General features: G+C 43.6%; 1 protein-coding gene across 2 annotated transcripts in view; it reads right to left on the bottom strand.

Annotated features, from left to right (window-relative positions):
* The window catches only part of LOC125461474 (ubiquinol-cytochrome-c reductase complex assembly factor 1), a 127,904-nt gene that overhangs the window by 44,872 nt on the left and 65,381 nt on the right, over positions 1-17,651 (bottom strand). For both annotated transcript variants that reach the window (XM_048550298.1, XM_048550300.2), the window contains one exon: positions 11,388-11,496. In XM_048550298.1, coding sequence (XP_048406255.1) covers positions 11,388-11,496 — 109 coding nt within the window. The remainder of the gene's footprint in view (positions 1-11,387; positions 11,497-17,651) is intronic.

Raw genomic sequence — 17,651 nt, forward strand, 5'->3', positions numbered from 1 at the left:
CAATAATAATACAGAATACTGATCACCAGCCTGGATTAGAGCCAATAAAAAAGTCCCTTGAACAAGCACTGATTCTAGAGCTTTGATACTGCATGTTTTGGTTGGTCACAACTTGTAAGATTGAGTGAAACACTGCTTCTGCAGTTAGCAAAACACCATTGGGACTTCGCCGCAGCTCTGACTGCTTGAAGGTTGCTAATAACAGTATCACTGCAGCTACGGGCCTCTTCTCCTGGCAATAACCTCATTCTCTCTCAGGTCACTGTAAAACTCAACGTCAGTAAAAACCTTAGTAAAGATTAATCAGGTGGCTTACTGGTCATTTAGCTGAAAACAGCCAACTTTTTGTAAATGTTATTTTATTTAAATAACTTTCTGACATTTGAAAAATGAGTCAGGCCTTCTCAGAACTGAAACTAAAACTCATTTCCTCCACTTTAAAATCAAAGCTTCCTAATAATAACAGTATTATGAACTTCATATCTTCAGGCAATCCATATTGTTTCAGCGGCAGGTACACACGGCCATTACTATGGTGTTTAGAAGACAGGAGGAATGGGCTGCTCAGATTTCAGAGAGGAAGACATCTTACAAGGCTGTTGAGGATATAAGTTGTGGTAGACATATTAAGTGACATTAAAGTGAGTTAGCGGTTTAATTTCAGGGTCTCGGAGAGGTATTTACCGAACAATTTGCAACAAGGAAAGCAGTTACAGCATGACAGCTGAACAGGAAGTGTGGAAGTACTGATGATTGTTCACTCCTTATGGCAAGAAAACGACATGGTAATTTGCTAACTGCAGAAGCAGTGTTTCACTCAATCCGAAAGTTGCGGACATTACTGTATTGCTCGGCAATAACACTACTTGAACTATTTTTTTTCTAAAAAGTTCACTCATGGCAATGTGGTACATGGTGATATTTTTTAAAGTTCTTGTGAAAACAGATCAATGTAATGGAGTTCATGCAATTCCATGTGAAACCTCTAAACTTCCTGAATTGCTCACTACTTCCCTACAATAAAGCAAAACACAAAATAATTGGAAACATGTGCAAACATGGCTGGTTATTGCGATGCTCAGGCATATGCCAATAAAGCTCCAGGGAAAAACAGTCAGCTTTCAGCTGCTCAAAACCAGAAAAGCACAGGCTAAGTTAATTCACACTGTATGACCATCCTACACTCGTTGCATTTTGGTAGAGGTATCAGACCCATACAATCAGAAGATTTTTCTGTAGTTTTGCGTGCAAATTTTATTTGCTACAAGTCCATAAGCACTATCTCATTGACTGAAACTGTGGTGTCAATACTCACTGATGGATGTTCCTTGCTATGGATTGATCAATACAATGATGGTCATCATTTGCAACACATTAAGCAAAGGCTTAAATAAAAGACTCCCCTTCCCTTACTGCATCCTTAAATCAGCCCAGTTCGTCCCCTCCCCCCACTGCACCACACAACCAGCCCAGCTCTTCCCCCCCACCCACTGCATCCCAAAACTAGTCCAACCTGTCTCTGCCTCCCTAACCGGTTCTTCCTCTCACCCATCCCTTCCTCCCACCCCAAGCCGCACCCCCATCTACCTACTAACATCATCCCACCTCCTTGACCTGTCCGTCTTCCCTGGACTGACCTATCCCCTCCCTACCTCCCCACCTATACTCTCCTCTCTATCTATCTTCTTTTCTCTCCATCTTCGGTCCGCCTCCCCCTCTCTCCCTATTTATTCCAGTTCCTTCTCCCCATCCCCCTTTTCTGATGAAGGGTCCAGGCCCGAAACGTCAGCTTTTGTGCTCCTGAGATGCTGCTTGGCCTGCTGTGTTCATCCAGCCTCACATTTTATTACCTTGGAATTCTCCAGCATCTGCAGTTCCCATTATCTCTAATAAAAGATCCAACACTGTTTTAACCAATATCCACGCGCTAGCTAAGACAGTGGGTTTGCCAACCAAAAGTTAAGTTGCTCTCAACCTGCAAAATAAAGAATTAGGAACACAAGGTATGGCACTATTAAACAAGTATAAAATAATTTGAATTTTATACCATATCTTTGTGTAACTAAATCTCCTGACTCATTCTCAAGTATATTCAGGATAAGCAGAAAAATCAGTTTTCACTTTGAAATGCAATACATGGAGTACATGTGAAGTGCAAGAGAGAAAGCTTTTGTAAAAAGTATCTGATGCAGGTGCAGTGTTCATTGTTCACTCAGACATTGAGCTTATGGGGGTTTTAGGCTTTTGTGATCATCAGCCCGCAATAACTCTCTCCATCTTTGTTTTAAGTAACTGGACAGAAAGCAAGCATCCAGAAATTGAAAACCCCAGCCAATAAATTTCTGACTCACAGACGTCAAACTTCTGCTATAAACTATGAAACAGAAAATAATAAACACAGAAAATGTACAGATGTGGGAGGATAAATGATTGTGGTTTCACCACATTTGCAAAATGTGCTTCACAACCTAAACAGCTTGAATCTCAGGCACACAACAGCGTTGAACAGCTTCTGTGTCCTACTGAACATCTACAAGAGTTTCCATTTACCCAGCGAGAAAAGCAACAGTCAGAGTAGGAATCACCCACACAAACCTTCAGATTTTATCCCAATTATGCCCTGGCATTGCACTGAAGGCTGAACTTCAATACAAGACAAAATAGAGGTATTTAAAATTGCAAGAGAGTTGCAGCGGGAGAGAGATCCACTGAGGTTTTTCCGGAGGGAGGAGGATAACTTCTTCAGGGTAGACATCCTTAGAAGAGGCTTTGCAGTGGGGTTAAAATTGTTTCAGAGATAGCAGGAACTGTCGATGCTGGAGAATCTGAGATAACCAGGTGTACAGCTGGATGACGACGGCAGGCCAAACAGCATCAGAGAATCAGGAAAGCTGACGTTTTGGGCCTAGACCCTTCTTCAGAAAATCTTTTTTCTGCAGAAGGGTCTAGGCCCAAAATGTCAGCCTTCCTGCTCCTCTGAAGCTGTTTGACCTGCTGTGTTCATCCAGCTCTACACCTTGTTATCTCAGATTCTCCAGCATCGACAGTTCCTGCTATCTCTATTTAAAATTGCTAAGGGTTTTCATTTGCGTCATGAATGGGGTAGACATGGTTTTATAATTTCTGTAAAAACAAACTAATCTCTCGTGAAATGGACAAAAACAGCCTTGATAAATGGCTGCCAAAGATTACTTGACCTTTTACAGCTGCAACATGGTCAAGCTCCAAGGAGACTTTGGGAAATACCCAGACATGTAGGAAACCTTTGAAATTCAAAGTGTATATGCACACAGGGTATGCAGAAACTTTTGGATGATGGCTTCCCTGGTGACATTCTGTGCTGTTTTTCATGCTGCTGTGTCCTGTTCAAGGTCCATGCACAGCAGTAGCTTCTGGAAGTGGAAGCCACGTGTCAGCATGCAGATCTATGTTTGTTGAGTTTCCCAGTGGCCACACATCTTACAGAGAATGCTGTTCCCTGGGGCTACAAATAGCGTTTTTCTGCCTCGCCAATCATCTAATATAGAATCATGATACAACAATTCTGGGACACTAGCCATCTTAAGTTTTAATATGTACAAGGAAGGCTGAGACACCATTTTAAGCATGACTCTAAGACTACCACTGACAGTTCTCAGACGGAGACAGCGAGTTAGCAGCCAAAGAAGGTTCAAGAAAAGGCTTTTCAGAAGGTTTAGCTGAAAGTGACAAGGCAATCTGCAATTACAGAACTCATGAAAAGTAAGTAAATGCAACGCAACTCCACTCCTCCCCTCACCCCAAAAAAAGTCTGTTTTACAGACTGAGAGCAAAACCAGACAGATTACACTGTTGAAATAAGCTTTGAGGAGGATCATTTGCGACTTAAGTATTGACAGAGACAGGTTAGGGTTAGAGTTAACCAGAAGGCACTCTCAATTAGGGGTGAAATTTCTTTATTCAAACGACTGTGAGCCTTTGGAGTCCTCAACTCCATGGGTTGCAGATCTTCCATACTGAATATTTTTAAGGCTGAGATAGATGGAATTTTGCACTCTCATGTATTTAAGGGATAGAAGAAGTGGGTGGCAAAATGGAGCTAAGGTAGAAGATTAGCACCAATCACACAGAATGGCAGAGCAGATTCAAAGGGCCGAGTGGTCTAATTGTGCTTATATTTATGCTCTTCTGGACAGGTCAGGTGGAATGGCTGAAAATTCGATGTCTTTATAGGTTAAGCTTTTAACTCAAATGGGGCAAATACTAAAGCTGATGGATTATTTTAACACCATATTTATGGATTTATTACTTAGCAACTCTTGTCATGTGTTTTCCTGACTTCTGATAATCCCAAACTGTTTCCAGTGGGAGAGTTCATAATCAGAGGGCACTGATTTAAGGTGGGTGCCCAAGGAACCAGAAGTAACATGAAGAAATGTTTTTTGCACAGCAAGATGTTATGAACAGAGAATGCATTGCCTGCAAGGGTGCAAAACAGATTCAAAAGCAATTATAACAAGGAAATTGGACAAATATTTGGAAGGGCAAGATATTACAGGGTTATGGCGAAAGCACTGACCTTTAAGGAGTGAGGGAGTTTATCTACAAGGATTAGGTTGGAAGAGGCTGAGACTGTTCTTGCAGCAGGGAGATTTGAAAGAAGGATACAAGATTATACCAGGTTTGGATAAGCTAGGCAAAGAAAGTTGCCTTTAGCTGGTATTACAAGGACTAAGGGGCAAAGATTTAAGCTTTTGAGCAACAGATGCCAGGAGTGGTATGAGGAAGGACCTTTTTTTTTAAGGTAGTAGGTAGTAATGAAAATGAACTCACTGCCCATGAGAATGAAAAAAGTGCAGATGATGAATAATTTCAAAATGAAACTGAATGGATGCCAGAAGGAAATAAACCTAAAGAGCTACAGAAATGGACTCGGGGAATGGAACGGACTGACTTGCCTTACAGAGAACCAGAATTTACTCACTAGCTGAATGACATCCTTCCCAATTCCGGCCATAAAATTAATTCAGGACATTACAAACGAAAAGGACACATTTTATGGAATAATTTCATTCAGGTTTTGCAGTGTGCAAGGTCTATTAAGCTGAATGCCAACTGTCAGCATATTCTGCGTACTGACACCTGATTAGTAGATTAATGATTGCAAAGGCCACATCTTGGGCTGTGGACGAAAGGTGAGGAGAATGCACACTGCTTTTAAAGGGGAGAAAGGACAATAAATTTATTTGTAACTTTGAAAAACAAGGGAAGGTAAGTGATGCGTGAGATGTTGTTATTTCTTATGGATATTGAGTATAGACAAGTTGGCACCCTCGCAATAACTGCCAAAACAGAATCCTCCTCGTCCTCACATACCACCCCAACAACCTCCGGATACAAAGCATCATCCTCTGACACTTCTGCCATCTACAATCCGACCCCACCACCCAAGACATCTTTCCCTCCCCACCCTTGTTTGCCTTCTGGAGAGGCCACTCTCTCTGGGACTCCCTTGTCTGCTCCACACTCCCCTCCAGCCCCACCACACCCAGCATTTTTGCCTGCAACCGCAGGAAGTGCTACAGTTGCCCCCACACCACCTCCCTCAACCACATTGCAGGCCCCAAAAAGACATTCCACATTAAGCAGATATTCACCTGCACATCTGCCAATGTGGTATAATGCATCCGCTGTATCCATTGTGGCTTCCTCTACATCGGGGAGATCAAGTGGAGGCTTGGGGACTGCTTTGCAGAACACCTCTGCTCGGTTCGCAATAAACAACTGCACCTCCCAGTCGCGAACCATTTGAACTCCCCCTCCCATTCCTCAGACAACATGTCCATCCTGGGCCTCCTGCAGCGCCACAATGATGCCACCTGAAGGTTGCAGGAACAGCAACTCACATTCCGCTTGGGAACCCTGCAGCCCAATGGTATCAATGTGGACTTCACAAGCTTTAAAATCTCCCCTCCCCCCACTGCATCCCAAAACCAACCCAACTCATCCCCGCCTCCCTAACCTGTTCTTCCTCTCACCTACCCCTCATCCCACCTCAAGCCGCACCTCCATTTCCTACCTACTAACCTCATCCCACCCCCTTGACCTGTCCATCCTCCCCGGACTGACCTATCCCCTCCCTACTTCCCCACCCATACTCTCCTCTACAGGCTCCATCTCCGCCCCTTTAGTTTGTCTGTCTCCTCTCTACCTATCTTCTCCTCTATCCATCTTCGATCCGCCTCCCCCTTTCTCCCTATTTATTCCAGTTCCCTCTCCCCATCCCCCTTTTCTGAAGAAGGGTCTAGGCCCGAAACGTCAGCTTTTCTGCTCCTAAGATGCTGCTTGGCCTGCTGTGTTCATCCAGCTCCACACTTTGTTACCATCTGAGAAATGTTCTCAGGAAGGGTCACCGGACCCGAAACATTAACTCTGTTTTCTCCTTCACAGATGCTGCCAGACCTGTTGAGCTCTTCCAGCAATTTCGGTTTTTGGCACCGTTTGATGTGTGCTCAGGGGAGCACAGCATTAGTAACAACTCCTTGTTTGGTCCAGCTGCAGCTTAACACAAATCTTGAGAGAGAAATGCAAACAGAAGAAAGGATAAAACTCCACAAGGTGGATGCATCAACATTCCCCTATCTAAATACTCTTTTTCTGTAAAGCTCTTCACTCCCAATCTCTGTTGAAAGAACAGGACAAAAAAACTACATTCAGGGACACAAAGAAATAATTCTAAACCCAAAGGAGAAGGAAAGACCCAGGTCCAACTAACCAATTAGTAAACTAAAAACTGTGCAGATAACATTGTGCCCCTCTCAAAGGATCAAAAAGAATTGCAAGGCTTTGTGATCTGTTCTGATAATGCATAACTGCTTCCCTAACTTCCTTTTTCTCCACCCATAATATTTGTATCTTGTCTGTTTCTTTTTGAGTTTGAGTGTACAAATGGATGGGGTGGATTTAAAAAGGATACAGTTAAGTCGTACTGTCATAAATGAGCAATTCAGTTTTTTTTGCATTTTGCCATTGGTTTAAGATCATTTTAGTTACAATAAATAGTTGTTTTCTTGATAATAAGGAAAACCTGGTACTTCTTTTAACCTGAATCCGACAGACAGGTAAACTGGATATTTGGTAGTTTAATTAAATTTTCACATTTGTGGTGGCTCTGGGAATAGTAGGGCTCAAGGAGGGCACATTCTCCCAAGTGAGTCGTCACAAAATTAAGTTCTTTTCCAGTTTTTTTTTTTAACTGAAATTGTACTTCACGTGCCACTGTTTGTGGGGGGAAAAAAAAAAGAAATGATCTCCTCTCCCAGTGACGAAATGATCTCTTTCCCTGCTTCCCACACTAGTCTCTTCATTTCCAAGTTAGGTCTTCTCCTAATCAACTTCTTTCTCGTTCCCTCTCATTACTCCAATGCAATTCACATTTTGCCCTCACCTTGTCAAACCGTCTCTTCTGATTACACTCTTTTTCTGAGTTTGTTCCTCAAAGTGTCCCTGTCCTACCAATGGCATTCTTTGAGAGGCTGGCTGCACACTACCATAATTATACTGGAACTCTTGGGTGTATATTACTACATTTCAATAGTGATTATGCTCCAAAAAGTACTTAGTTAGCAGCAAAGCGCTTAGTTGTAATCTCATACTTTTCTAAAAATACACTGTTGCTCCTTAATTGCACTAAGTGGGAAGTTATTCAAGCACAAGGAGGAAAGCAAGTAGAAGGATGTGCTAATAGGGTTACAGATAAAGAAAGCTAGAAGGAGCATGGATTAATTTGTCTGAATAGCCTGCTCCTGAGTATAACAGCCGGATTGAATTCCGAACATTTTGGCCGAAGGGAGGCCAAGTATACAAAAGTTGCATTACCAACATCTCAGGGCAACTATGAGCAAATAATAAATCAGGTCTTTCTTTCATTGCCAACTAACTGTGTACTAACGTAATAAAAGAACACAGATGCTTTATGCTGGGGGATCAAGCATTTTGTCAGATTGAGGAGCAAACAAGGCTCACCATGGGGTAAATGTGGATGAAACCAAATGTCCAAAATTTAATAAGCCATTTAAAATACATCTTTAAATACAACCAAAGCCCAGTGCTGGTGACCTGATTAGCCTGCAGACGCCTGAAATCTGCAGAAGATCCTGGTGGTGAGATGAGTGAATAGTGAAGGCTGGATGTCAATTGGTAATTGGGCCTTGAGATGTAGGACAGGCAATGTGCACCAAAAGTGGTGTTGCAGGAACAAATAAGTATCATCTTACGTGGATGAGAAGCTTTGGAGAAGATTCTAAACCTGAAACATCCCCAAGTGAAAAATAAGATGTGTTCCTCCAGCTTGCGTTGGGCTTCGCTGGAGCACTGCAGCAAGCCTGAGGCAGAGATGGTGGCCAGGGAACGGGATGGTATATTGAAGTGGCAAGGAATTGGAAGCTCAGGTTCTTTTTTGCGAGCAGAACCTAGATGTTCTGTGAAGCGGTCACCCAGTCTATGCTTTGTTTCCCCAACGTACAGTTTACCACATTGTGAGCAGCAATTGCAGCAGATTAGATTGTGGGAAGTGTTGCTTCACCTGGGAGCTACGTTTGGGCCCTTGGATAGTAGGGAGCGGGGAGGTAAATGGGCGTGTGTTACACCTTTGCCAGTTACAGGGAAATGTGCTGTTTGTTGGGGTTGGGGGGGGGGGGGGGGGGGCGGGCGCGCGGTGTGAGTCTGTGTGCGCATGCGTGTGTCGGGAGTGACAGAGGGGTGGTGTCCTGGAGGGAACGGTCCTTGCGGAAGGTGGACCCGAAATGTTAACTCAGCTATTTTGTTCACAAGTGCTGGATGGCCTGCTGAGCTTTTCCAGCAAATTCTGTCTTTGTTCCTGATTTTCAGCATCTGCAGTTCTTTCGGTTTTAATTTGGTATTTAACTCACTGCCACATCTCTTCTAGGCATGCCCACCTTGAAGTAGCTCTGCTCCTCTCTCTGAAGGGATTTCTGTTCCAACCTTTCTTCTTGTCCACCAACGTGAACTTCACTGTCGCTTCTGATGTTTGACCATGTATTTGCTAAAAATCATTTCCATGTCACATTCCTCAGAGACTACCTCTGGCTCAGCATCTCCACCCGTGGTTTCCAACTGAAGTTCCATCCCTCCTGTTTTGAATCCTTCCAGGATCACAGATATCTCTGTGATGTTCAACATTCCCCAGACAGTTGCTCTTGCTGCATTCTGAGAAACACACTCAGTGCCATGCAGCATCGTATGCACGCTCTCAACCTTTCTCTCCAATAGCATTGCGTCCCACTGGCTCAGGGCTGCACCACTTCGCAGTACCACATCATCCTCTGGTTCATTCACCATGCCAACAAAACACCTTTTTGTTTCGGGCATCAAGGCCCACAAAATGCAACAACTCAAAAGATGCCCATGGTCCTCCGAATCTTATTCCCCTCCCCTTTGACTCCATCCCCAATCCCAACCCCACACCTATTCGTATTCATCCCTCCTAACCTTCCGCTCTCCGATGCTGCCCGCTCTGTCCTCAGCAAAGGCCTCAGCTTTATTCCTCTGCGTCCCTCCCTTAACGAATTTCAGGCACGACATGACGTCAAACTCTTCTCCTGCATCTTCACCTCCGCGCTCATTTCATTGGACAAGAGTCCTCTCTCCTTTCCACAGATCACTTCGCCCAGTTCTAATACTGTCCCTCCACCTGGGCCCCTCCCTCTGGCCTTTCACCTGCACTCAATCTGATGATGTGATATTGGTTGCCTCAATTTCTTTGCTCCCCCAACCCCTCCGAACTGACTGCACTCAGATCAAACCCTAAATTTGTCATCAAGCCTGCCGAAAAGGGTGGTGCTGTTGTAGTCTGGCGTACTGACCTCTACACGGCAGAGGATGAGCACCAGCTCTTGGATACCTCCTCTTACCTTCCCCTGGACCACGACCCCACCATGATACATCAGGCCATTGTATCAACCACAGTAACTGATCTCATTTCATCTGGTGATCTCCCCACCACTGCCTCCAAGCTGATAGTCTGCCAGTCCCACACAGCTTGTTTCTACCCCCTCCCAAAAATCCACAGACAGAACTGTCTGGGCAGACCCACTGTTTCAACCTGCACCTGCCCCACAGAACTCATCTCTTCCTACCTTGACTCAGTCTTCTCTCCCCAGTCCAGGCCCTACCCATGTACATCCATGATTCCACTGATGCCTCATGCCAGTTTCAAAATTTCCAGTTTGTAGGTTCCAGCCTTTTACCATGGTTGTGCAATCCCTTTACATGTCCTTTCCCCACCAGGAAGGTCTTATGGCATTCCGCTTCCCCTCCCCCCGGAGCAAAAACCTGAACCATCCACACCCACCACCACCCTCCTCTGCTTGGCCGAGCTCATCCTCACCCTCAACAACTTCTCTTTCAACTCCTCTCATTTTGTTCAGGTAAGGGGCTGGCCACGGGTATCCTCATGGGCCCTAGTTATGCCTGCCTCTTCATTGGGTACGTAGAATATTCCTTGTTTCAGTCCTATTCCGGCCCCCACCAACAACTCTCTCACTTCAGGCTCTATCCTTTATCTTATTGTTTATTCCCTACCCCATCCCCCTCCCTATTTTCTGCATATAAACTGACGTTTTCCCATCTACCATCACTGGGGAAGTGTCAATAGACCTGAAATGTTAACTCTGATATTTTTCTTCACAGAAGTTGCCAGACCTGCTGAGCTTTTCCAGCAACTTATGTTTTTGGTCCTGATTTACAGCATCCACGGTTCTTTTGATTTTTACTTGCTGAGGTGATGAGATGGTTATGTTTCAGACTCCCGGCACCTCAAATATTTTAACTTTGTATTTATGGCTAAATAGTATCTCAAACATACTTTGTATCCACAGCTTCCAACCACATACTGAACAAAATCGAACAATCTTACAGCACAAAATAGGCTATCTGGACTATCACGGCTCTCTGAAAGAGCTATCCAATTAGTTCACATTTATCTGATTCTTTACCCGTGTTTGTCCAAATGTTTCTTTTTAAAGTATTTATTGAACACCCTTTTGGAAGTTTCTAATGAATCGGCTTCCACTGCTGTTTCAGAAAGTGCATTCCAGATAATAACTTACTGCACTTGAGGAAAACCTAAACTCCCCTTGTGAGTTTGCTAATTTGCTTAATTGGTCTTATGATTTACACTCTGCTAAAAAAAGAAACTTCTGAAAAGCAGGATGAGTTTCAATAAGGAGTAAATTACTCCTATACACCATACTATGTTCCTCTTGATTTAACCACTCACTAGGGTGACTGGTCCCCAGGACCAACGCAGTATTGGATAACATGCAACATTCAACACAGCCCACTACTTATCCAAGGGGAAACCTCTTCCAGATGTGTGACTGACTTACCCCCATTACTTTACCCCGTTGCTCCAAGTCCTCCCACATCGAATGCACAATGTACTTGCACATATACTTTCCCTCTCGCCCTTCCTGCTTCATTCGTACCAGGGCCATCCTAGAAAAAACAAAACCACAGCTTGACTAAGAGGCAGATAAATCATCCTCCAAAGTGACTCTACGTGGAGCACTGCTTTCGTCTTAAAAAGAAACACTGTGTACTGGTCATGTTGAGACACGCCAGTGGCAAAATTCAGCGAATCGCCTGTATTTACATGCCACCTTTTTTTTTTACAAAGGCCAATTTCCCAAGGTGTTCCATTGAAGCGCTAACAAATAGAACTTGACAATTAGCCAATACAACGCCAAGTGAGTAAAAGTTATCAAAGGGTTTGCACCAAGAAAGACAGCAGTCAGCACATGTCCAGTCTTCCATGCAGACCAGAATGATAACTAGGCGATCTGTTTATACTAATAAAAAACAAAGAACTGCAGATCCGGCAAGTCTGAAACAAGAACAGCCATTGCTGGAGAAACTCAGGACGTTTGGCAGCATCTGCGGAGAGAAAGCAGAGTTAATGTTTGGGGTGCAGTGACCCTTCTTCACATCTGAGTGTAGCTGGGAAGAGGCGGTATATATGCCAAAGACAGGGGGTTTGGGGCAGGAGGAGGAGTAAACAACAGGTAGATATTGAGCCCAAAGAGAAAGGACAGCAGTTGAGCAGACAGAAGAACGGACAATGATAAGTTGATGAGAAAGGAAAGGTGGCAATGGGGACAGTGAGTAGGCGAAAATGGGTTGGCTATGATGGAAGCAACCCATGTCATGACACAGCGTGGGGTGTGGGAATGGATCAAAGACAAGGAAGGTGTTCAGATTCCTGATACTGAGTCCTGAAGGCTGCAGAGTCCCCAAGTCGAAAATGAAATGTTGTTCTTTCAACTTTGTTGAGCTTCGCTGGCCAGAACTAGGGTAATAAATAAAATAAGTTCATACGTTCATAAAATAGTGGGGCGGGTTAGGCCATTCGGCCCATCAAACTCAACTCCACCATTCGATCATGGTTGATATGCTCCTCACCATTTTCCTGCCTTCTCCCCATAATCCTTTAACCCATTACCAATTAAAAATCTGTCTGACTCCTCATTAAATTTACTTACTGTCCCAGCATCCACAGCACTTTGGGGTAGCGAATTCCACAGATTCACAATCCTTTTGGAGAAGTAATTTCTCCTCAACTCTTAAAATTCCTACCCCTTTTCCTAAGACTATGACCCTTCATTCAAAAATGCCTCACAACAGGGAACATCCACTTCACATTTATTTTATCTATACTTTTTAGCATCGAATACCTTAATTTGATTTCCCCTCATTCTTATAAATTCTAGAGAGCAAAGGCCTAAACTGTTCAATTTCGCTTCATAGTACATACCATTCATCTCTGGGATCAATCTAGTGAACGTCTCTGAACTGCCTCCAATGCCACTACATCTTTCCTCAAATGAGGGGACCAAAACTGTGCACAATACTCCAGGTGCGGTCTCACCAATGCCTTGTATAGTTGCAACAATACTTCCTTACCTTTACATTCTATTCCTTTAGCTATAAAAGCAAACATTCCATTCGCTTTCTTTATTACCTGCTGTACCTGCACGCTTGAAATAATATGGAGCTCACTGTTATATGCAGCAGCTGAGGCAAATAGTCTTACAAGCATCTGATCAAGGAATTGAAGTTAAGCTTATCGTGTTCAGTGAAGATGAAGAGATGGCTCATGTGGGACATGGCAGAAACACATCAATCCAGCTGAACATCAGCTCCTCTGCTACAAACTCGCATAGAAAATATGACGACTTTCTTTAGCACTTTACCATACTTCAGGTTATCCCAAAGTGCTTTACAGTCAATGAACTATCTTTAAAACGTTCTTATTGTAGTAAGGCAAAAATGATGTCAGCAGACTGTTCTAAGCAAGGTTCCACAAACAGCAAAATGATGATGAGCAAACAATTTGTTTTAATGAGATATCTGCCAGGAAAATATGCATTAAATGGCTTGAAGTGAAAAAGAACAGCGAGAAATGTCCAATGCTCGACAGTGTCAGGTGTGGAGATATGATATTCTACAGCGTCATACAACATGGAATCAGATCCTGTGGTCCAACCAGTCCATGCCGAACATTAGTCCAAACTAAACTAGTCCCACCTGCCTGTCCCTGACCATATCCCTCCAAACCTTTCCTATTCATGTATCTATCCAAACGTCTTTTGAACATTATCGTTGTATCCTCATCCACCACATCCTCAGGAAGTTTATTCCACACATTAAGCACGCTCTGCGAAAAATAATTTGCCTCCATGTCATTTTTAAAATCTTTCTCCACTCACCTTAAAAATGTGCCCCTTGTCTTGAAATCCCCCAACCTAAGGAAAAGACAACTATCATTAACTCTATCGACACCCCTCATTATTTTATAAACTTCTACCAGGTCACCTCTCAACCTCCTACGCTCCAGTGAAAAAAGTCCCAGCCCTTCTTTATAACTCAAACCTTCCATACCTGGCAACATCCTGGTAAATCTCTTCTGAACTCTCTCCAGCTTGATAATACCCTTCCTACAACCGGGTGACCAAAACTGGACACAGTACTTCGGAAGAGGCCTCGCCAATGTCCTGTACAACCTCAACATGATTTCCCAACTCCTGTGCTCAAAGGACTGAGCAATGAAGCCAAGCGTGCCAAATTGCCTTCTTAACCACCCCGACTACGTGTGATGGAAACTTCAATGAATTACGTACCTGCACCCCTAGGTCCCTCTGTTCTACAAGATTACTCAACGCCGTACCCTTGTTCGCTATGCCAAAATGCAATACCTCACATTTATCCAGACAGAACTCCACCTGCCACTTTTCAGCCCATCGACCCGTTTGATCAAGATCACTTTGTAATCTTAGAAAACCTCTTCACTGCCGACGACACCACCAATGTTGGCATCAATGTGTTCAAAAGGGAGCTACATACTGTGAAGGAAGACATACATGACCCAATGACACTGAGCCCCCCTCAGTGAGAAGCATAAATAAAGGTGTTTCCAGGTAATGCTCAATCTAAGAAATTCAAAGCCAACAATTGAAAGATATGCTCTACATGACAGTTAACTTGCACTGAGCAATTTTATCAGCCGCCAAACTAAAGAGAGCAAAAGGCTTAACTAAAACTAAAAAGGGAAAAAGAAAGAGTCTAGGTGTGGGGTAAGAGGAGAGATGTTGTGCTGTAGATTGTGGGTAGATTAGAGACAATAACATGGAAACAGAAATAACTGTGAACTTATTAGTTTTTCAATGAAGTGGTGCTCGAAGAGCAGCTAGAATGGACAATGATCCTGTTAAAATGTGATGGTGACCTTCTAAATCCTGGGAAACTTTTTTCCACTGATGTTGAGAGTCAGAACATCACCAGCATTCTCTCCAGGAAGCAAAGTTAAAATTGTCATGGCACATAGCAGTTTGCTGAAGTAATTGCACGTCTCACTTTTAGGAATTTTCCAGCCAGTTTTGAGTAATGTAAGCATCTGCATTATGTAACTTTTCACATCGTAATTTGAATTAGCAACTGGGAGCTCCACTGCCGTAATTCCTGTGCGTGCAGAAACATCCTCGTGCCACACGGGATGACTTGTTTTCGGAATTTTCTCTTCCAGATTTTGTTGGTGATGTCACCAACTGGGAGCTGTTTGGTTTTACACTAGCCCACTGGCAGCAACTTCATACTCTAAATAAAAATGAAATAACTTCTACTAGGTATGCGTAGTGCTTATAGGTGGCAGAAGCAGATCTCAGCAATCGCAGAGACACATTTGGCTCCACAATAGCACTTCTGCCTCTGCAGCAGAGGGCTGAGAGTTTAAGTTTCACTTCCAGAGCTGAAAACATAATCTGACTCGGTGAGTCCGACTCTCACCTGAGTCCAAGAGTCACGAGTTCAGGTGCCATCCCAGAGATTCAGCCTACAATCGGGCTGACAATAACAGCGATGTTGATACTAATTGAGGCGCCCACCTGCCCTCTCAAGTGGATGTAAAAGATCCAATGGCACTATTTCGAAGAACACAAGTGTTCTCCCATTGCTCTGCCCCATACTTACCCCTCTACTAAAATCACAAACATTTCTGCAAAGAGAGACACACTGCTGAAGGTTTCTGCCCTGCATCCGATGAGGACAAGACAAGAATGTCAAAGTTCAAACAAGCGTAAGTTTACTACATGGGAAAAAGGAGTTGATTGGTGGGCAAGCCAACTCAGGTTTGGTAAGGTTGGTAGGAAATTTGTAGGCTCCTAGTTCATTTCGAAAAATTAGTTTGCAATCAACACTTTTTCTCATTAGTATAAATTGAGACGGTTTGAAATTTGGCATTCTGGCATCGTCCTGATGAGATCCAGAAGCTTATGTCCTCACTGCAATATATAGTTCTGTTCCATCAAATCACCGCAATAGTTAGTTGATTATCATGTCAGTATGTGGGATCGTGCAGTGTATTAATTGACAGCATTGTTACAGTAGTGACCACACTTCAAGACAAAAGTGCTTCAAATGGCTTCAACGCTTTTTCATCACCAAGATGGTGAAAGACACTGTAGAAATAACAAGTCTCTTTTCCCCCCCTTTCTGGGGTGCCAGCTGTTGCTTAGAGTAGATAATGAAATCTTTTAGGAATATTTGAACATGAGAAGCGATTTCAATCCAGTGTACTACCCACGAACATTCCTCTTTTCAATAACATTACTAAGAAAGTTAAGCATATTGCAGCTTGTAAGATTTTGTTTCATTCAAACTGACTGATAATTGGCCTTTTTAATCTGTCAAGATATGTAAATTAAAACCTAATCCACAAGCTTTCAGATCATAGCCCCTTAGTCAGGCAATGTGAAACAGAGCTGATTCATTCAAATGCAAATTAGGCATTTCAGAAAATGATATTTCAGGAGTCAGTCTGAGAGTAAACAGCTACGGCACATAGCAAGTGCAACACACCTGGGACAAATGGGTGATTTTGGACCTACTGTTTGTAAAGCTCACCTCCACTGAAATTTTCCTTGCCTTGTGCCTGAATATGGTTCAGACAAACTGTTTGGAGATTGGTCATAGTGATTCTTCAACAACTTCATTACACTTGAGATTACATTAGATTCCCTACAATGTGGAAACAGGCCCTTCGGCCCAACAAGTCCACACTGCCCCTTGAAGCATCTCACCCAGACCCATCCCCCTATAACCCACACACCCCTGAACACTACAGGCAATTTAGCATGGCCAATCCACCTAGCCTGCACATCTTTGGACTGTGGGAGGAAGCTGGAGCACCCGGAGGAAGCCCACGCAGACACGGGGAGAATGTGCAAACTCCACACAGACAGTCGCCCGAGGCTGGAATTGAACCCGGGTCCCTGGTGCTGTCAGGCTGCAGTGCTAAACACTGAGCCACCATGCCGCCCTACTTATTGTGTTAAACGAACTTGAAACTGCATGGTCCTTTGTCATTGAGCAACTGGGAGTGAAAATCCAATTATCTGAAGCATTGATGGTAGGCTCATAACTCAATTACATCCGAGCTGCAAGTGACTTCTGTCATGACTGTAGAATCCAACGCAAGATCGGTAACAGCATCCAAAGAATTGGCAGTTGACGTTGGTGTTTTTGGAGCTTGGAGCAACTTCTGCAGGTATGCCATACCTCCTCCTTTTTTCCTGAGGACATACTGGATACTGTGAATTTCATATCAATGGTCCTTGAAGCAGTCAAACCAAACTGACCATATGGGTCAGTTAGCTCTACATTTTCCAAGGAGAGATGCACAGCTGTATAAGGATATTTTTGGGGCATCATTCATTGTTTTACAGGTTACCTTAGGCCAAAGAACCAATTATATGCAGGTTAAAGATGAGGTGCATTCTAACAGCACCTCTCATGTGGGCCATGGGCCAACTGGGACTTGGCTGTACGCCTACAGGTCACACTTTACAGCTCACCTACTCTAATAAATGTGTTTAGAGCGGAGGAAGGGTGGGTGAGGCTGTACTCTCTCCCTGCTGCTTTTGCATGATCCCAGACAGAAGGAAGCTCCAAGATGCCTTCGCCATTTTAGTGAATGTTGAGACAGGATATTTGTCTGCTTTCCTGCCCACAAAACACTGTCATTGCCATATTTCTTTCAAAAATACCAAATTCTTGTAGATGTCATCTTTGTGCCATAATGGACTTTGTGTTTCCAATCT

This window comes from Stegostoma tigrinum, chromosome 19 (assembly GCF_030684315.1).
Source record: "Stegostoma tigrinum isolate sSteTig4 chromosome 19, sSteTig4.hap1, whole genome shotgun sequence".
Lineage (NCBI taxonomy): Eukaryota > Metazoa > Chordata > Chondrichthyes > Orectolobiformes > Stegostomatidae > Stegostoma > Stegostoma tigrinum.